The sequence below is a fragment of the Salvia hispanica genome, chromosome 1, assembly GCF_029641045.1.
Source record: "Salvia hispanica isolate PSC_SH4W2 chromosome 1, Shi_PSC_v1, whole genome shotgun sequence".
Taxonomy (NCBI): Eukaryota; Viridiplantae; Streptophyta; class Magnoliopsida; order Lamiales; family Lamiaceae; genus Salvia; species Salvia hispanica.
The window spans coordinates 67076767-67098141 of record NC_142692.1 but is presented as its reverse complement, the minus strand read 5'-3'; the positions used below and the strand labels follow the sequence as shown (position 1 = coordinate 67098141).

At 37.5% G+C, this 21375-nt stretch overlaps 3 protein-coding genes across 3 annotated transcripts; all 3 read left to right on the top strand.

Moving 5' to 3' along the window:
- The first annotated feature begins 776 nt into the window (after window positions 1-776).
- Window positions 777-7017, top strand: LOC125222523 (Transducin/WD40 repeat-like superfamily protein). The gene is made up of 16 exons (XM_048125184.2): window positions 777-965; window positions 1049-1234; window positions 1516-1692; window positions 2287-2692; window positions 2781-2899; window positions 2985-3062; window positions 3293-3433; window positions 3929-3973; window positions 4129-4295; window positions 4480-4558; window positions 4658-4743; window positions 4839-4968; window positions 5061-5208; window positions 5590-5744; window positions 6294-6468; window positions 6584-7017. The coding sequence occupies exons 1-16, from the start codon at window positions 846-848 to the stop codon at window positions 6784-6786; spliced, it is 2415 nt and encodes an 804-aa protein (XP_047981141.2). The 5' UTR covers window positions 777-845; the 3' UTR covers window positions 6787-7017.
- A 1032-nt stretch (window positions 7018-8049) lies between these two features.
- LOC125218450 (Pentatricopeptide repeat (PPR) superfamily protein) lies at window positions 8050-11030 on the top strand. Its single transcript, XM_048120120.2, has one exon. The coding sequence runs from the start codon at window positions 8225-8227 to the stop codon at window positions 9926-9928; it is 1704 nt and encodes a 567-aa protein (XP_047976077.1). The 5' UTR covers window positions 8050-8224; the 3' UTR covers window positions 9929-11030.
- A 5691-nt stretch (window positions 11031-16721) lies between these two features.
- LOC125223452 (uncharacterized) lies at window positions 16722-19159 on the top strand. The gene is made up of 2 exons (XM_089056615.1): window positions 16722-18384; window positions 18619-19159. The coding sequence occupies exon 1, from the start codon at window positions 16995-16997 to the stop codon at window positions 18249-18251; it is 1257 nt and encodes a 418-aa protein (XP_088912741.1). The 5' UTR covers window positions 16722-16994; the 3' UTR covers window positions 18252-18384; window positions 18619-19159.
- The last annotated feature ends 2216 nt before the right edge of the window (window positions 19160-21375 follow it).

Below are 21375 nucleotides of genomic sequence, written 5' to 3'. Positions count from 1 at the left end.
AAGGTAAATGAAAAGGGTATATCATGTTTATACTTTCTCAAAAAGTGTAATATACCTTTCGAAAAAGCAAGCAACTTCAAGGGGAGAAGGTATATTAAAGAGGTAAATGTTTATATTTTAAAATGTTAGTTGCTAGACTGTATTCTACAAGAGTGCAACAGTAATATTTCAGTCAATTATCTATGTTAAACAAACAACAAATCAACATTTAGAGTAAGTTCTTTCTTTTGTGATGAAATGCTTACAAAAGGAATATAGAACACAGGTTGGACTTAAAGATTGCATCACAAAGAGATTATATAAATACAAAAGTAAGTCAATCTCTTAAATTTTTTAACTAATAAGATTACCAATTATATGAAACTAAAAGAATGAAGTAATCATGTAGTAATTTATGCTTAATGCATGCAAATGAAAACAGATTGTGCCGCTTCTCTCTCCTGCCAATTTCAAAATCAGTTATTTCTATTTTACCTTCTCTTCCATGGAGGGGTAAAGATACTTCTTCAAAATGAGAAAAAGTATAATATCTCTCCATTTACCTTCTCCCTTAGAGAATGCTTTTCCATAAAAAAAAAAGTAAATTTGGCAGTTATCATACTTTACCTTCTCATTTACCCAACCTTTCGAGCAACTGGAGTTGCTCCGACAACAAATTCCCGCTGAATGGCAACTATGTAATTTTACCCAAAACTTTTTATTATATACTGTATACGTTTAAATAATCGATTTATTCGAAATAAAGCATAGCATTATTTATAATAATACTAACCGGTACAAATTGGGGGCTAGGGTTTATATTCAAAGCCTAAACCCTCCCTCGTTTCGCCACACAGCATAGGAAAATGTTTACAGGCGGAAAGAGCTTCGTCTCGTCGCCGCCGGCGTTCTCGAATGACGCCAAGCGACTCCTTGTTTGCACCGGAAACACCGTCTCTGTTTTCAGCACCTCCACTGGTTTACAGGTTCCAATTTATTTATTTTTTGATTGTTTTCTTCCACACACTGTAAAATCGAATCCTCATGGCTTTATTTTAATGTGTTCCAGACTTGTGAGTTGGAAGGGCACGAGGCGCAGGTGACTTCGGTTATAGTCGTTCCGGCCACTAATCCGGCAAGTAAAGTCTTGTGCTATTGCTGGACGTCTTCCCTCGATGGGAAGATCAATTACTGGGACTTCGCCGCGCCGGAATTGATGAGGACTATTGACATTCGGTTCCGAATTCACTCGATGGTGATTGTTTCCAGATTGATATTTACTTTTACATTTTGATCGTTTGAATTGAGGTGTTTCTGAATGCAGTGCTGTCCATGTTATTGTCTTTTGATTGATAAATTATACTTGTTGTATGTGCCACTTATCTCGAATTACAGTATGTGTATGTCTATTAATCAGTTTAGACTGTGGCAATATAACATGGACAAAAATAATTATTTTGAATTAGTTAGCTATGCACGATGACTAAATGACTAAATATCTGTGTTATGACTCTAACATGCTGTTGCCAATTCCAGGTGATTCCAAGTCTATTATGCCAGAGAACTGACAGCACTGGCAAGCTTCCTGTTCCTGATCGTTATGCTTATATCTCTACTGAGGATATGAAACAGGAAGGAAAACCAAGCTCTTTTGCTATACAGAAATGTAACCTTACAAAGTCACGCTTAGTTTGTGGAGTTACTCTAGCTGAGGTGCTTTTGAGTTGGTTTGCTTTCGGTTTAATTTCTAGTACTATTGTGATGATCATACGAAACAATAATTTGCATATAATTTGGTGTTGAACATTTATTAAGAAACTCTTATCACTTAATAAGTTGAGTTCACCATGAATGTCCAAAGAAGAATTTCAATAACCTTTTCATAATATATGTAGTATTAATAAAATTGCTATAGTTTGACTTGGTTCGTCAAACAAGGACTATATGTTTATAACTTAAAGTCATATGATTGATTGTTTTCTCTAGATTCATTACCTGATAGCTAGAAACATCATAAATGTGCAAGACTTTTATATGATTTGATGCAATTGTCTTTTTATTTTTATTTATATACTTATTACTCATGAAGTGGCATATTCTGGACACCTCTGGCACAATTACAAATAGAGCTAGATATTGCGTACTTTACAAATTGAAACCAATAAGTACAGAGTATATACTATTTGGTTTGTACTTATTTTGTTTGAACTCCGTATGTTGTTAGGAAAATGTAATGGCAAGTAATAAATGGTTCTGTAACTTCTGCATTGCCCTCTTTAAGTAAGTAACAACTTGTTTTTTTGACAGACTCGGAAACCACGTTATGTAACCATTAGTCCGTCAGGGAAGTACATTGGAACGTGTGAAAAGCGCAAGCTCCGTATATGGGAAATACCTGCAAAAGATTCCGAGCATGTTGGTTACAAGAAAGTCAGTTTACATCATACAAGGCCAATTACTACCATGGCTTTTCATCCGAATGAGAGGGTGGTAGCAGCAGGCGATGTCACAGGAAGGATCTTACTATGGAGAGGTGTTGGGCGTGAAACATTCTCCAATAGTAAGTCATCTAATGGCCGAATGAACATGGACAGAGAGGATATGCCTGGAGTGAGGGATACTGATGATGCAGATTCATGTACCACATGGCATTGGCATTCTTCAGAAGTGAACATGCTCTTCTTCTCTTCCGATGGTGCTTATTTGTACTCAGGTATTGTATGTGACTGTTAGTACTGATTTATCCGGTGGAAGCAAGTGCCTGCGAATACGCATGTTTTTAAGGTTTTTGGTCTTACCAGGTGGAAAAGAAGGAGTTTTGGTTGTTTGGCAGTTAGATACTGGAAAGAAAAAGTTCCTTCCAAGGATTGGATCCCCACTTCTGTATTTCATCAATTCTCCAGACCCTACATTATCATCTGTAAGATTTATAAGATACTTGGATTGTTCTTTCTCACAACTTCATAATGCTTCAATAGAATGAGTTCTGAACTGTAAATTTTCAGATATCATGCGCAGATAATCAAATTCAACTTCTTAGAATGCCTTCGATGGAGATCTTGCGGTCCATTTCGGGGATCAAGGTTTGTTACTTAAAGTTAATGATCTTAGTTATTGATAAGAAATTACATTGTTTAGAAAAAAGGAGCATTCTCTCTCGTAGCAACTATATCACGATATTTGCACATTTTAACAAGGGTTGTTAGGGACAAGAGATGCGAAGTTGCATGATACCTTTATTGTTCTGTAACACATAGTAAAGCTGACAGGTTGGTTTGCATATAAAATTAAAATTTTCTCTTGTTTATATCAGCTTCTATGTTCACATATGGATATGTACGAGGGATTTGGCTCTGCTGTTGTTTTCAATCCCACTGCTGGCTTGATTGCAGTACCTGCAGAGAACTACCGTGTCCAACTTTACAGTTTGTTTGATGATCGTGAGATTTCTCAGGTGAGTGTGGCATGAGATATGTTGTTTGCCTTGACTTAATTGTAAATTGGTGGAAGTTGTACGTTGCTGAAGAATCTCTGGAATGTCTGGATTAGTGTCTTGCATTAATGTTTGTTCTCTCTTTGCATTTCGTTCTTTCTCCTCTTTTTTTCTTTTTTTACATTTTTAGAGCGGTGGACATTGTAGAGCAACATGATGTATCTTTTTTGCACGAGTATGATTTGAGATGGATCATTGGAGTATTGGTTTTGAGATATGATAAGAGATTTTTGATTTGTTCATTGAGTGATCTTATATACTTTTCCTGGGTGTTGAATGTCCATCGAAGAAACAATTTGGTTCAATGGTTTTACAACAGTTAAAGACTTGTTTATTTGTTCATCGAGTAATTGTATAAAAGAAGGCTGTTCTGCCATATCTTCCTTGGTGACTGCTATTTAATTATTCTCTGCAGTTGCTTTTAGAAGGTATCGTCTTGACTTCTTACGTTTGCAGGTGCAAATCTGTGAGAGAAACCATCAGCCTGGCGATGAAATTACGGTAGAGAGCTTTCTTTTTCGTTCTCTAATTTTAGAAACTCTTGCATTTTACCATTTTACTATGTGTACTTCACTTTGGTCATACCTTATCTTCTTGGGAATATTCCAAGTCAACATACTTGATATAATAAATTTATTCCACTTTCATTTGGCCAGGTAAAAGTGAATTTGGTAGCTCTTTCTCGAGATGGTTCTACCATGTGCACTGTTGAAACCAGACTTCCTGAAGAAGGAATAGGCAGCCTTGTGACTCTTAAGTTCTGGGCGTACGGTTCACAGAAAAAACAAATTAGCTTGTCCACTGTCATATATGAACCCCACAGGTTTACCTTCTTAATCGTTTAGAGTTGTATCCTTATACTATTTTCTAGATGCAATGCAATTAAACTATTTTGGTTTTTTCAATTATGACAAGTTATGCTCATTTCTTTCATGGTGGCTGAGATTGATTAATATGTGACGCTCAATCACCTAACGGTTTCATGCTTCTTGCAATAATTGGCACAGAGATGCTGAGATCTCATGCATAGCTTTCCGACCAACTGGCAACATGGCTGTCAGTTCATCACATGGTGGAGATTTTAAGGTAGATAAACTAATTCGAGTGCTTTTCATTTTTCAACATGTGCCTGCCATTTTTCACTTTTCACTCATACTAATTATTTATGAATTTCCCGACTTGCAGGTGTGGGTGCATAGGCATGAGCTCACCCCTAAGGATGAGACTGTTCAAAGGAGTGGCTGGACATGTCATGCTGTTGGATCATACAAGTAAATTCCATTTGACATTTATCCATGATTCTTATGGTTAGAAGATCCAATGGATCTCATGGATCCCTCATATTAATAATTATTGTTTTTGGCAGGAAGAAGCCTATGTCTACTGCTGCATTTTCCAGTGACGGGTCTGTCCTCGCTGTTGCTGCAGACAAAGTCATTACCTTGTGGGATCCAGATAGGAACACGCTGTTGGCTGTAATTGGGGATAGTCTAGAGGTCATTTCTAACTGTATCTGGAGTTGGTTTACCTAATTTTTGGATGTGCCCTGGAGTAGATTTGTACTAACTAGACTTGTGTATTTCTACAGCCAATTACTAATCTTACATTCGTTGGGAAGTCAGAATATCTTGTATCTGCTTCTGCTTCACGAGGGTCAAAAATCTCAAATCCACAATTGACTGTGTGGAGTATGTCGAAGCTGTGCGCAGCTTGGTCCTACAGGCTTGACATAGAGGGTAAGTGCGTGGGTTCCTTCAAGACTATCTCATTTTCTTACCATGTTTGCAGGTTATCAAGCTTTATGGGAATAATGGGGTTCTATTTAAGTTTGATATGGTATTATGTCGACAACCTACTAATGTCTTGCACTGATACAAAATCGATTGGTTTTAACTTGTTCTTGTGTCTTGGGTATTTTAGTATTCTCGTTTGACCTTTTACTTCACTAAGCTCATTATTGCTAGTCAATAGTGGTATGTTGAAATAAACCATTGCATTCTTTTAGTTGTTCTTTATTCTGTTATTGTAGTCAACAGCCTGCTACTTACTGTAAAGGTTTTCTTATTAGGTATAATACTTGTCTTTTTCATCAGTAAGATATTATGTATCTTGTGCAGCAATCACTTGTTCGATGGACGATTGCACCTTCGCGGTTCTTGCTCGATCTAAGCCAAATGGATCAGCGGATAAATCATCAAAGCATGCAGAGGATGTGATTTTGTTGTTCAATGCAGAAAAAGCAGTTCCCTTGTCGGTGTGGTTTGTGAGCGAGGTGGCTCTTCTGTCTTATCTTTTTTGTTCTATCTATACTAGTAGTTATTTCTTCTTTTATCTGTTACTCCTTTTCTGCCAAATTGATTAATGAAATTTTGCATTACTATTTCTTCTTTGGTTTCTGTTTGTTAAGGTGTGGTGTGTATATGTGCAGTGTAATAGCTGTTAACAGAGTTGCCACTGGCAAAATTCTTATATAAAGAAATAGTTAGATTTGTTACATTCATTTGTAGCTTCAATTTACCTTGCAAACGCTAGATGGGAATTGTCAAATGGATGCAGGAGTTTGAAATCTGTATGAATGAAACCTAGGTTGCATTTCAAATTAAAACCAGTAACCATAAATGCAAATCTGTTGTTGGTTGTGTGATTTGTTATGGATTTGGAGTCTTATCAGTCTCATTATGAAATCCATTTGCCATTTCGATTTCTATGGATGGACTGTTATTTAATGGAAGGATAATTTTGGCCTTTGGCTGGACACTTCGGGGTAGCATTTTAATCATAAAGTTGTTTAGTAATCGTACATTGAAAATTACTATTTCAGGCTCAAGGAGGAGGTCTTTCATTTGTCAGTTCAGATGAAGACAAAGTTTCCGGAACTTTAGGCACAGATGAAGTACTTGCTTATATTAATGGTGCTCGTGAGTATGTTCTCTTGAACCCACACAGTGAGCAAGACATTTCTCGTCAACGAGACTTTACTAACCTTGATGAAACAGGTGAGGATTTGGATTTCTCTTGTTACAGCATGGGTTTGGGGTTTCATTTGATCAAACTAACTTGTGATCGACTATGGATTCATACTAACGAAGCCTCTTGGTTTCATTTGATCAGATACACACGGGTATGCATCAGTGTACGGTGAGTTGCCAGAGTTCAGCTTGAAAGCAGATCAGACCGCATTCCCATCAATGCCATCGGGAAAAACCTGGCAAGGTATATTTAGTGGACCGTCTCATGCTCTTCCTCCCCTGCCCAAGTTATGCTCAGACTTCCTAGAATCATTGTTGGAGAGGAGGTCTGGTGTTGTGGAATAGGCCATTTTTCGTACTTAACTGTGTTTTCGGTTAAGTAACCGTGAGCTTGCGCCTTCTATACAATGCGGAAGGGAAGGAGCTGGAGGATTTTGCTCCGGTATACGATTTTGTGTGTAACGCTCTACCTTTTGATCAAGTTGAGGTGTTAAAATAGTTTGTAACTGCAGAATTGTAGAATTTTGGAAAATTATGTACCGCTTTTAATTTATAATATTAAATTTCATTTGCTTTTTTTTTTTGTTTGAAAAATTGTATACTTTGCAAATTTCATTTAATTGATCTCGACATTTGGCCATCTATGTCTTGCAGATAATCTCTAACGAAATTCCTTAATTCACTAAAATCTGTGGAATATCAGAAATAGGGGCGGGAATATGGGTATCCGTGGATACCTGACCCGAAAAAATCGGATATCCAAACACGAAAATCATCTAAATTTCTATTTAAAACCTGACCCGATATATTTTCGGGTACTCCAATACCTGCCCCGGGTATCCATACCCGACGTATCGGGTATCTAAATCCCCGATTCTTTACAGGTGTTAATAACTAGTAATAAAAAAAAAATCAAATTTTATTATATTAATATAAATATAGAAATATTTAAATTTACTAATATCTTTAATGGTGCATTTATTTTGTAGTATAAAACTAAAAAAAAATGGGTTAATTTTATTTTAAAGTATATGATTATAATTATGGGGGTTGGTTATTCAATATGTAAGTAAAATAATAAAAGTTATGCATTTAATTAAACTGTAGATACAACCAATAATATAATTTAAAAATCAAAATAATTAACTAAAATATAAAAACTACTTGAGTTGGTTATGCAATACGTAAAACTTGAGAGTTTGGAGAAGTCGTGACCTAGAGTAAGAGAGATCGACTTATTTATATAAGTTTAGAGAAAGTTAGCTAGTAGTAAATAAATTAGCCTAGCTCTTAGAAGCCTAAAATGGCTAAACCTAATTTAAAAAATACTTTAAATAATAAATTGGATATTCGGGTAATATCTGATACCCATTCGGGTTACCCAATACCCGATTTATCTTAAATTTCAATATCCAATCCCATACCCAGTTCCATAAAATTGGATATTGGGTATCCAATACCCGGTGGATATCGGGTCGTGTACGGGTAAACCCAATACCCGATATTCATATGAGGACTGGGCCTAAGCCCAATTAACCAATTTGAGGCCCAGCCCGAACCCAAAGAGGAACAAGAGTTTTGGATAGAATTCCCATGGCTCATTTCATCCTTTGTTTTATCATTTCTCTCTTTCAATTTCTCTCCAAGCTTAAATCCCGCCTATCAATCTGCTGGTGGAAACCAGGATTTGATCATCTCATGTAAGCCTCAGAAACTGCAAATTGCGGATTGATTTTGTTCCATGAGAACACCTCTAAGCAGAATTGACGGTTTTATATAATCCATGGCGATTCTCTTCCATTCATCTTCTCCAATCACAAATCCATCGCTAGAGCGTACTGGAAATTCCTCAAGCTTCCGCGCGCAGGTACCGAAATTTCACTCTCTCTCGTTTAACAAAGCCTTATCTTCATCTCAGACCGCCATACCTCCGATCGCCAGCGTCTTCACGCTGCCGAATTGGAGATCTGGCCGAGCCGACGCGAGGACTAGAGAACTTAGGGTAAACGATGCGTTTCTATATTTGGAATACATGGTGGAGAAGGGGCACAGGCCTGATGTTTCTAGCGCCACTCAGCTCTTGTATGATTTATGCAAAACGAATAAAGTGAGGAAAGCGACCAAGGTTATGGAGATGATGGTGAGATCTGGCAGCATTCCCGATGCCTCCGCGTATACTTTTCTGGTGAATCATTTGTGCAGGAGGGGGAACGTAGGGCACGCGATGCAGCTAGTCGAAACAATGGAGGAGTACGGATATCCTACCAATACGGTGACGTATAATTCGTTGGTGAGAGGGCTTTGTATGTGTGGGAATTTGAATAAGAGTTTGCAATTTGTGGAGAGGTTGATGCAGAAGGGGCTGGTGCCGAATGCGTTCACGTATTCGATTTTGCTTGAGGCGGCGTATAAGGAGAGAGGCGTGGACGAGGCGATGGAGCTGTTGAATGACATAATTTCCAAGGGTGGGAACCCTAATTTGGTGAGCTACAATGTGTTGTTGACTGGTTTCTGTAAGGAAGATAGAGTTGAGGAGGCAATGCAGCTGTTTAGGGATTTGCCTTCTATGGGGTTTAACCCTAATGTTGTGAGCTACAACATTCTGTTGAGGAGCTTGTGCAACGAGGGGCGGTGGGAGGATGCGAACGAGCTTCTTGCGGAGATGGTTGGTGATGACCGCGCCCCATCCATTGTCACGTACAACATTCTGATTGGATCGCTCGCCCTCCATGGCCGGACTGATCAGGCGCTTGAGGTCTTGGATGATCTGTTCCGGGATGGCAGCTTCAGGCCGAACGCTGCGAGCTACAATCCCATCCTCGAACGCCTCTGTAAGGAGAGGAATGTGGATGCTGTGGTGAAGTGTCTTGATCAGATGGTTTTCAGGAACTGCAGCGCTAACGAGGGAACGTACAATGCTGTTGCAGTGCTCTGCTACGAGGGGATGGTGAAAGAGGCGTTCTCAATCCTCCAGAGCCTGAGGAATAAGCAGGACTTGTCGATCCATGACTTTTACAGGAATGTGGTCTCGGGCCTGTGCAGGAAGGGCAACACGTATCCAGCGTTTCAGCTGCTTTACGAGATGACCTCGTGTGGATTTACTCCCGACTCCTACACGTACTCGTCACTGATCAGAGGGCTGTGTTTGGAGAGGATGTTGGGTGCTGCCATTGCTGTTTTGAGGGTGATGGAAGAGAACGGGTATCAGCCTAGTGTGGACAATTACAATGCACTGGTGCTCGGACTGTGCAAATGCCAGAGAACGGACTTGTCTCTGGAGGTGTTCGAGATGATGATTGAGAAGGGGCAGATGCCTAATGAGACGACGTATACCATCATAGTCGAAGGGATTATATACGAACAAGAAAGGGATCTGGCAGCTGCGCTCTTGAAGGAGCTGCATTCGAGGCAAGTCATGAGCCGCAATACTGTGAAAAGACTTGCTATGCAATACGATCTCGATGGCGTTTCCGTGCAACTTGATTGAAAAATTTGGTGATTCTTTGTGATTTCGTCGTGTACATTACTCATTGTGGTGGTGGATAGAGGAGGAGAAGGTTTAGTTTCTGATTTACTACAACCTTAGGCCTACATTGTTGTGGCATGGAACAGAGGTTTAGATTCCACTCAGTTTGAATAGGAATATAAGTTTTAGATTCCATTGGGGATTTGATTTAGTATCTTGAAGATTATATTCGTTCTACAAAATGGAAAATTTTGGTCAAATCATACTATGGGCTCTCTTTGTAAAGAGTCTGGATTTCTGCCACTAAATTTACTACAACCTTTGCAACGAATAGCCCTGTTCTCAAAATTCAGCAATGTTTTGATTTTGATGAAGTTAGAAGTCCCATGTTTAATTTTATTTTATTGTTTTTTTTGTTCAATTACTCGTAACATAATGAGTCTCTGCCATTACATTGTGGAATAACAGAGCACACCTTGGCGTGGCAATTGTAAACCATAGGACATGAAAACACTAACAAAACCAATAAGGTAGCTAACAATATAATTTCTCTCTCACAAAGTATATACACACCACTGTCAAATACAAGCATTATATCACCATTATCTAATAGCAGTCGTTACATTACTTAACAATTTAAACAATACTAATAAACTAAAAACAAACAATGGGATCATACATATTACTCTAGAATTATAAATACAAATAGCACAATTGATGCAAATAATAGGAAATGAAAACAATCACAAAGAAAACAAGAACCAAAGTTCAAGCAAAACCCAACCCAATCAAAATTGTATCCATCATTACTAATCATCATAATGGGCAACACCCAATCCCTCCCTCTCTAACACACACACTTGTGTATAAATTTGAATTGCAAGAATTATATCACCATTATCTAACAACACCATAAAAACTCAAATCAAGAACACATGAAATGATAAATGTGTTGAAATAGTAGTAAGGTTGAGATACTCAAAGCAATAGTCTTGAACAATAACATTAATTAAGCATGGACAAAACAAGTCTCATGTTTTCCAATAAACCAAACCTAGATAAGAAGGAAAAGAGTTTGAAGTCATTCTTGCAAAGTAAACCACTGCAAAAAAAACAAGCCTTTTCTCTACTTAGATCTCTGCCTCATCTTTCGGCGCTTCCTCTTCAACCTCCTCATTCTCTTCTTCTTCCACTGCAAAAAATTCATATCTAATTTAATCACAAAATTCACTCTACCTCTACCACATCATAAATCAAAGAAACAAAACTACAATGGATCAATTTTAGGGCATACCAAAACATACAATCTCCCATTCAATTCAAGCTAATTAAACACAACAAATGAAAATAGATCGATGCGTTTCCAACCTAAACTCTCAATTGCAAAAAAAAAAACATAAACATTAACTGATTAAAACAGTAACGAATTTTCAAATCGCACGCCTAAACACTAGACAAGCATCAGAAATAGAATTAACACACAAACTGAAGAACAAACATATAGAATCGGTGCAATAATCGCGAATGTAGATTGCGGATGATAACGGAATTCAACGAGCTCAAATTCAAATTAAAATAAAACAACAGATCCAGACGGAAGGAGAATACCTTAGCCCTCATGTCTGCTGGAAGATTTAGCTACAACTTTTGCCCTCTCTTCTCGAGTGTTGAAGAAATCTTTTAGGTATCGGCGCAGCCACAGAGTGTGAGAGCGTCGAATTCGGTATTTATAACGACAGTGAAACCCCAATTTCAAGGTTCCGAATTTTCTGAATCCGTTTACTAGGTATGGGCCTTGACCTAATTCAATTAACTCCTAGGCCCAAATACTAAATGGGCTTATAAATCAGGAAATTTAATCAAACTAAATAGTATTATTCATGTTTATAAATCAGGAAATTTAATCAATTAACTCATTTCGGGACTGGATACCCGAGTTGAATATTCGGGTATCCTAAATCAAATTCGGGTCGGGTATCGGTTATTAGATTTTGAAAATTTCGGGATCGGATACCCGAAAATTTCAGATCGGATATCCGCGGGTACCCAATTTGACATGCCTACTGGCCATCATGTATCTTGGCATTCCACTCAGCGCTGAACTATATAAGTCTCAAATTGAAAACTAGTTATTGATGGAAAAGAGACCGACCTTATTGAAAGCTAGGAGTTTATCAAAGGCAGGCAAGTTGGTTATCATCAAATCTGTTCTAAACAACCTGCCATCGTACTACCTAAGTTTGTTGTGTATACCTAATACGGTGGCTAAACGCATTATTCAACTCCAAAGAAGGTTCTTTTGGGGAAACAATGAGGGTCAACGAAGAAATGTTTGTGATTGCTTGGGATACCATTTAGAAACCAGTGGATAAAGGAGGATTGGGAGTGGACAATATTTTTATTAAAAATGTCGCTCTCTTGTTCAATTTGGTCCTTGAGGTTTGCGAATGACCAAGAATACAAGATCATCGTCTCCAACCATTATATCAAATGCCTTGGTGGATTTCCATAGAATGGATAGTAAGAGCTGAATAAGTATTTAGGGTCAACTACCAAGCTTCAAGAACTTCAACAAAGCAATTCAAGAAGTGGCAATGAGAGGAGAGCATGTGAAGGTAGGCGATGGTGCTCAAACATGATTCTGGCACGGCCTTTGAGAGAGTGAGGAATGCCTAAAGATTCTTTTCCCTATCCAAGCGGAAAGATGACTATATTGAGGATATGGGAGAGTGGGAAAACATGTCTTGGAGATGGAGATTTTAGGTGATGTAAGAATCTATTTGCTCGGGAAGAGGAGGCAATTCGGATCTCTATGTTGTCGTGGGTCATTTTACCATGAGGGAAAACACGAATGATGTGAGGATTTAGTGTTTTGCTAAATGAAACATCTTTTTGGTTTTTAGCTTCATTTTGCAGGTTAACAAACTCATGTGTTCGAGATATAAACGCTGAAACAGGAAGGAATGTGAGGAGGACCCTTGCTCCACCTTGAGTACAACTTCTTTGTTGGTTTATATTTCAAGACTTAATACCAAAAAAAGACTCTTTAGAATGAGTGTCAAAGGAGTCGAAGATGATCTCTGCTCACTTTGCAATGAAGAAATTGAGTCTATTGAACCCATTTTTTTTCTCGTGCAAGGTTTCCAACATACTCTGGTATTTTTGCTATGATGGAATATCCCAAAGATCCATTAACTTGCTTTCTAAGTTGGCTTGGATCCCCAGTTCAAAAGCTTGACAAAAAATTGGATCGCTATGTTTACATCATTCTTTGGTCTATTTGGGACATCCACAACAAAGTAATATTTCAAAAGTTTCACCTGTATTAGGAGCTAAAAAAGAGAAGACTTTTATGACGTCTTAGGTATTGGGTGAAAGGAAGGTGTTCGAGCTTCTCATTGCCACCTGGCCGAATAACTATTATTTAGTCGAGTTTATACAATTGATTGATCTTCCTTACTAGTTGGTTTTACTTTCTTGTTTTGGTGTCTTGCTCGTTGGTTTGTTGGTTTCCATGTTGAGTTGAGGTTGTCTTGTGACTTTGTTGCGGGTCACCTAGCTCATGCGTTACTCCCTCTATTTAATCTTAATAGAGTTATTTTATCATTTTTGGAAGTTTCAAGTTAATTGAGTCGTTTTAATTTTTGGCAAAAAGTAACAATTTCTCTTACTATATTCTCTCTTCATTTCCTTGACTTTATTCTCTCTTATTTTATTCACCATCCACTTAACACACTATTCTTAAACCTCGTGTCGAAAAGAAACATCCTAATTAACAAGGAACGGAGGGAGTATATGTTTATTGTTGTTGGTTTTGGCTTTTTGTAGAACTATCTTGCTCGCCGCTCTGTGTTGGCTTTGCATTTTTTTCTCAATAAAAAGCACACAAAACAATATTTCCTAAGATTATGTGTCACTACTCAAGCGTGTAATCTATTATGATAGAGAGGGAGTACATAACTTTGCATTTATGAGAAAACATTTGCATGCTACATCCACTTTAATATTCCATCTGTCCCACAATAGGAGTCGCATTTGGTGTGAGCTCGAATTTTAAGAAATGTAATAAATAATGAGTTGGAAAAGTTAGTACAATATGTGGTCTACTTTTTTATATTGGTTTGTAGTAAAATGTGAGTAAAATGAGTTAATGGAATGTGGGACCTATATAACATTTATGGAAAAAATAAACCGTGTCTCTTATTGTGGGATGGACCGAAATAGAAAAATTGATTCTTATTGTAGGACGGAGGGAGTTTCAAGTTAATAACACATATAAGTAGTAACGTAAAATCATACTTCCTCCGTCCCAAGATATTAGAGCCATTTCTTTTGGGCACAGGAATTTAGGAGATATTGTTTAGTGTTGTAAGTGGAGTTGGTAGTAAAGTAATTTTTTACCAAAATAGAAATGACTCAAATATATTGGAACACCCCAAAAATGAATAAGGGTTTAATACCTTGGGACGGAGGGAGTATCACTACAACACAAAAGGCCGATAGACTTTTTTTAATAGAATTAAAGGACTCTAATTTGTATTTCTAAATATACAACTATCAACAAGAGGGGACCTACTTGGGGGCACGAGAGTTCCTTAGAAAATGTATCACTTTAAATGGAATGGAGTGAGTAAATATATATGCAGATTTTGTGAATAGTGTATCATTTGGACTAGTTAGTTGACAACCTTGCCTACGAACTAGGAGACGCAAGTTCGATTTCTGAAGCTAAAATAATTGAACTATCTTGGGATGGAGGGAGTATTTTTTTAAAATATTATTTTTACCTATTACTACCAAAATATTACTGCCCACTTAATATATCAGTTATACTACAAAATAACAAAATTGTAATGAACACATTTAAATTGATGCATATTTGGATCAGAGATGTCACATACTTTATTATTTATAGTTTAATTCAATTTGTTTAATTTTTTTATTCCACAAGTAATTACAAATTGTAATGCAACATAACCTTATCTATATAAATTAATTTATTAATCCATTTACGCACATTCTTTGCTCCAATCAAAGTTTCATATCCATGCGAACTAATTACGCACATTTTTTAAGATGCATAGATAAAAGGTTTGATCTATACGTTCAAAGTTACTTTATGTGTTATTGGAACAAGAAATGTTGGGATGCTAATCCTTTTTTTTTACTATATCAAATATATTCAGAAATGGTGGCTTACTCGTAAATCAATGCCGAATTATAATTTTAACATTATCTTTGGTAGGCGTATAATCAAATACTTAAACTTAGCAATAACTAATAACTAATATCAATTTTGATATAAATTTATAAATATTCTTGTGTTCATAAACTTATGTTTTTGTGTTGATATTTAGATTTATATGTTGTATTGATATAATTATATTTTAGGGAGTGATCAATTACTAACTCATCACTTAATTGCTAACTACAACTAATTTAAGGCCATAAGATTTTAGAAAACGTGTGGTCTACAATTTGCCACGTGTAATTTTCGTTTTTATTAATAAAATCAAAAAAGATAAAAAAAAACCGTCAAATTAGGGTTTTAGATGAAAATGTCAATATAGTGTTTCGGAAATATCAACACAATACTTTGAGAATGTCAACACAATGCTTTAAGAATGTTAACCCATTGCTTATATTGACATTCTACATGTATTATATTGACATATTTTATATAATATGTTGACATTTCTGCTTTACGAAAAAATTGAAAAAATTTTGAATTTTTTTTCAAATTTTGACGTCGGAACATATGCATGTATGATATCGTTGGAATCCTTATAAAATTATCTTTAATTTGGCATATGTTATATGAATTTAACATTTTGGGATTTCTTTTAAAAGTTAGTTATAACTAAACATGTAGTTAATTGACATTAATACCCCTATTGATATTTTATGGAATTAATCATATGGCTTTATTGACGTTTTTTGTTGATCGTATTGACATTTCGTGGTTGATGATCTAGGCCTTTAATTTGAATATCTAATGGCTATTATTTAGTTGTAGTTAGCAATTAGGTATTGAGTTAGCAATATAACACTCCCCATTATATCTTTGTGTACATAATTTTAATACACTAAGGACATGCTTGGTATGATGGGATGAAATGGAACGGAGGTTGGATAGGAATGAAGATAGGAATGAAATGTCAATTTCCTTGGATTTCCTTTGCATTTTTATGCATTCACTCGTTCATTCCATCACACCAAGTAAATGAATTGAATGGAAGTAGGAATCACATTTCATTCTATCGTTCCATTCCAACATACCAAGTAGTCCCTAAATTGAAAGTTATTAATTATTATTCCCTAAATTGAAAGTTATTAATTATTATGGTAAATTAGTTAGCACGCTAGCGCAACCCCATATATAACAGGTGAAATACATGTTGAATAATCTGAACAAAAATAATGTGTAAATAATTTATTAAATTAGAAATTGGATTATTGGCCAACAAAAACTTGTGGAATCCTTGGCCCAAATGCAGTCTGGTGCAGTCCTTTTATAAAAAAAGAAATTAAAAATTAGCTGTATCATTTTTCTACAGTGGTCGGCCCATCACTCTCTGGCCCTTTAAAAAGTAATTTAAATTCCAGATCTTAACGGATAAACATGAGCGTTTTGGCCCCTTAAGTTTGGTATAATATCACTCCGACCCCTCCGCAGGATGCTTCCAAGAACCATCATCACAACGATCTCCCGCTGCCCGTCACGTCAACCTTACTTTGACCGCCTGTACACGTGGCTCGTCCCCATTGGAACAGAACGGGGACCCCACTGTACGATTGTTTGCTATTTATATGTACCCTGTACTCTGCCCGCTGGGGCACACACTAGTACACTCCCTCCACACACACTATTCAGTTTTGAGAAGAAGGGTATCTCCAAACCCTAGCTTCCCCACATTCCTCTCTCTCTCTCTCCGTCTCCGCTCATGCTTCCGCATTTTCACTCGGCGTTGTTTCGCTGATCTGTATTTTGAGATTTGATCTGATCTCGCGCTTGGATTTTGTTTTGAATTTTTTTTGCCTTGATTCGTGCGCTGTGGTTTGCGAAATCGTTGCATGTTAGCCGGAGATGGCGTCTGCGTGCGTGAATAACATCGGAATGTCGCCGGAGAATTTCCTCGACTGTCCTCCGGCGGCTTTCCCGTCGTACGGCTGGCTGAGCCCGAGGATTTCCTTCAGCCGCGAGTTTCCCGACGAGGAAGCCTCGAAAGGCGCGGCGAATCGGTCGTCGCCGAAGCGCCTGCCGATGGCGGAGGAGGAGAAGCTGGAGGAGCCAGATCCGGAGGTCTCCAGCAAGGATTTCGTCGATTTCGAGTTCCGCCTCGAAGATCCGGTGGCGATGCTCCCCGCCGATGAGCTTTTCGCCGACGGAAAACTCGTGCCGCTCCACCTCTCCTCCATCCGCCACTCGATGACGTCGGTTCCGGCGTTTTCCGAAGCCAGATCTCCGGATACGCCGAGCTACCGGCGGAGGAATGAGATATCGTCGAGAGATCCGTATTTGTTTTCTCCCAAGGCGCCTCGGTGCTCGAGCCGGTGGAAGGAGCTTCTCGGCTTGAAGAAGCTGTACCAGAACAGCAATTTGAAGCAGGAGGATCCGAGAACGGCGTCGTCTCTATCCTCGAATAGCAACAACAGAAACTCCTCCAGAGGCCTCAAGCACTTGCTTCAGCGCAGCTCCAAGTCGTCATTGAATACATCCATAGATTCATCCTTAAATCAACCGCTCTTAAAGGACTCTGACAACGAATCAATATCCATCTCGTCCAGGCTCTCTCTCTCATCGTCCTCCTCTGGCCACGAGCACGACGATCTCCCTCGCCTCTCGCTCGATTCAGAAAAACCTAGCCGCAACGCTCATCAATCCACCGCCAGCAATCTCGCCAGAGTCCGATTGTCCAAGTATAAATCGGCGGCAATGTCATCGGAAAACCGCACGGCGCCGTGTCGGTCCAGCCGCAGCCCGATGCGAAGAGCTCCTGAAATCGTCGTTCCAGTCCGCGGCGTTTCCGTCGACAGTCCTCGGATGAACTCCTCCGGCAAAATCGTGTTCCATAGCCTGGAGAGAAGCTCCAGCAGCCCAAGCACCTTCAACGGCGGGCCGAGACACAAGCATCGAGGAATGGAGCGGTCGTATTCCGCCAACGTCCGCGTCACTCCCGTCCTCAACGTGCCGGTGTGCTCCCTCCGCGGCTCCTCCAAATCCGTCGTTTTCGGTTTTCCATTGTTCGCGTCGCAACCGAGGAAAGAAACCGGCGGCGGCGGTAGCAGCGCTGGGAACCGAAGTCAGTATAGTCACAGCAAGAACCGCACAGATCGAACTTGAGAGAGAGGAATCAGAATGAGGCTTAGAGTTTTTGTTTTTTGGGTAATGCTAAACCTTCCGCTTACTCTTTTTTCCCCCTTTCTTCGAATAATTGGGAGTTTGAGGTTCAGCATTACGTTCTCTCTGAATGAAGGTTCGTTTTCCAATTATTTTTTTCCTTGACAAAATTTCAATAGTATTATGTACATAAGTAAAAAAATTCCGGTGAGTTTGTTGTTGGTGCTAACTCTCATTATTCGAAAAGCAAAATATTCTCGGCCTTGTCTGTAACGAGATTTGTTTGGAGATGAGGTTCTCTTTTTCATCATATCTGCTTTTGATTACCGGAAAGTTAAATGGAATCTCTGTTTTTTCTACTTTTCAAAAGGCTCTTGATTCTGGACTTTAGCGACATGTGAGGTGCAGGTGCGCCTGCCTCCCACGCGCTTCATTTCGCGACTGGGTTTTCTCTCACCTGTACGCATTCACTGTTTCATTAGTACTTTGCTGAGTATTTATTTTCCTTTTTATCAATTCTGCAATTATTGTGTTTAATATTATTATAAATATCTGCTTTCATCATATTCCTTCCGTTCCCGATTAAGAGTCACACTTTGACCAGACATGAGTTTTCCCCGATTAAGAGTCACACTTTGACCAGACACGAGTTTTAAGAAATGTAAAGAAAAAAATTTAGTAAAATATGAGATTCATTTTTTTATCTATTAATGGTAAAAATGAATTGTGATTCTTAATTGGGGACGAACTGAAATGGAAAAGTGTGACTCTTATTCGTGACCGGACGGAGTGATTTGTTGCAATATTACCCCACCTCTATACTTCCATCTGTATTTTTTTACTGTACTTGAATAAATGTGTTCTCACACACTCAGTGGTGTGACTGGAATATAATAAATAGGGTTAATAAATCTGCTCTTATTTTGCTTCTGCTCTGAACGCTCTGCCACAAGGCTCGTAACTCGAATCGCAGCAATTAATTTTGTCGATTACCAGCTGTGAATTATGATGAATGAATGCAAATGCGTCGTGTCATTAGATTTGGAATTTAACAGCGCTAAATCCACCATGTGTTGACTTAGATCTTATCCCATTAATTGCAATTGCGACTCTTCATTCCGATCATTGCGTTTTTTTTATTTAACCTTAGTATTTCAAATTATTCTGTATCACTATAAAATTTATTCACCCCATGTGTCAATTGATTGTTCTGCAATGTCTACTCATCAAATGAAGTAGTACATCCAAAGTGGATTAGGCGACTTTGAGATTTTTTATTCCATATTTTGGTGCCTCCATCAGTTGTTTTCATCCCTTTTAAATTTTTTTGTTTATGTATAATCATCTTTTGGTTTCGGTTTTCAATTTTTATACGGATTTAAAGTCTAATTTTGAATTGTACTCTCTCCGTCCCATTAAATATGCAATATTTGGGAATTGACATAGATTTTTATATAGTGTTGTTTTGTGAGTTAATGAAAAGAGAGTAAAGTAAGAGAGATGAAAAAGTGGAAATAGAGATATTTCTATTTTAAGAAACGTTTCATTTTTAATGCGATAAATTAAAAAGGAAAACGTTTCATTTCTAATGGGACAGAGAGAGTACGATTTAAGAAATATGAAAAAAAATGGATGAAAAAAGTTAATAGTGCAATCAACCTACTAAAAGTGATAATAGAAAAAATAGTTACTCCTATTCAATTACAAACTTACTAAAAATGGCAAAATGAGAGTCATTTTTTGCGGATTGAGTATTTGATAATGCATTATTGGTTATTTCATGATTATATTTTGTATAAGTAGTAGTATTTGATTGAATAGTTTGTCTCACTGTAATATTATGTAATTTAATAATGGTACATAAGTGGGGCACATTATTTATGGGGTGGTTTTTCTCTTCTAGGCATGGAGTTATGGAATCGGCAATTTTCATCAATTGAAATTGTTGAATCGTTATGCAATAAAATGAAAATTGATATTAACTGGAGGTCCCATTGACAGAAAATCATTCCTAATGTATAATTAATACAAAATCATTTCCAATCCTCAATCAGATCTTGAAAGTTTTACTACTATATTAGCACATATTTATTAGTCTTTAAATATTATGTTGATTCCCAGCGAAGAATCCTTAATTATGAACCATGTGACTCACACTTATGCGCGGATTCCGTCTGGCAATGAATGTCACACTGAATTTGGGGCTGTTGAAATCACATTTGAAACAATTTTCAATAAATTAATGACCATTTCGTTAAAGAATTTATTTGGGATTTTTTCCACAAGTCATCTCCTCTTTAAATGTAAATCTCTATACTGTCATAATATTACTACATCGTATTAATTTCTAGCCAAAATTTCAATCTTTGCCCCAACGGACAAAACAATTACTTTTCCTACGTTGTTTAGGATAGATGAGTGTTTGCCTAAAAAAGGCTGATATATTTCGTTTTCATGAAATAAAATTTGGATTAAAAGGACATGTCTCGTCCTCAACGGATTAAAATGTGTAGGTGGGATTCCCACCTACAAAAAAACAAAAAATATGTGATCACCTCTTCTTTCGTGCATAATTAATTGGAATAACTACACCAACTCCAATAATGAACAATTATCATTACATTCTAATTTATGGAGTAATTTAGATTTGAATATTCAAAATATATTAAGTAATTTTCAATTTTTTTGCAATTAATTATTATTAGAAATGAGGCACTCACTTAAAATGCAACATAAGGGGGAGGGTTATCCACACTTATATAGATTAGATTGGATCATCACCAAGTCAATGCTAGAGATAAGAGAACCATCATCGATGTGGGCCGGAAAGGACATCGGTCTTCCACTCGTGAGGTAGATAAGAGATAAAGAGAGAACCATCGTCGACTTGGGCCCGCTCTGATACCATATTAGAAATGGACCACTCACTCCTTAAAAGGCCTCAAGACCTCATAAGGGGAGAGTTATCCACACTTATATAGAAAAGCTAGGATTATCACCAAGCCGATGTGGGACATGGATTTGGAGAATTTAACAATTATATTCCAAAATTTACAACAAAGTACATGTTGAAATCTAATTCTTGGATTGTAAAACGTCAATATAGTTCTTGAATTGTAAGAAATAA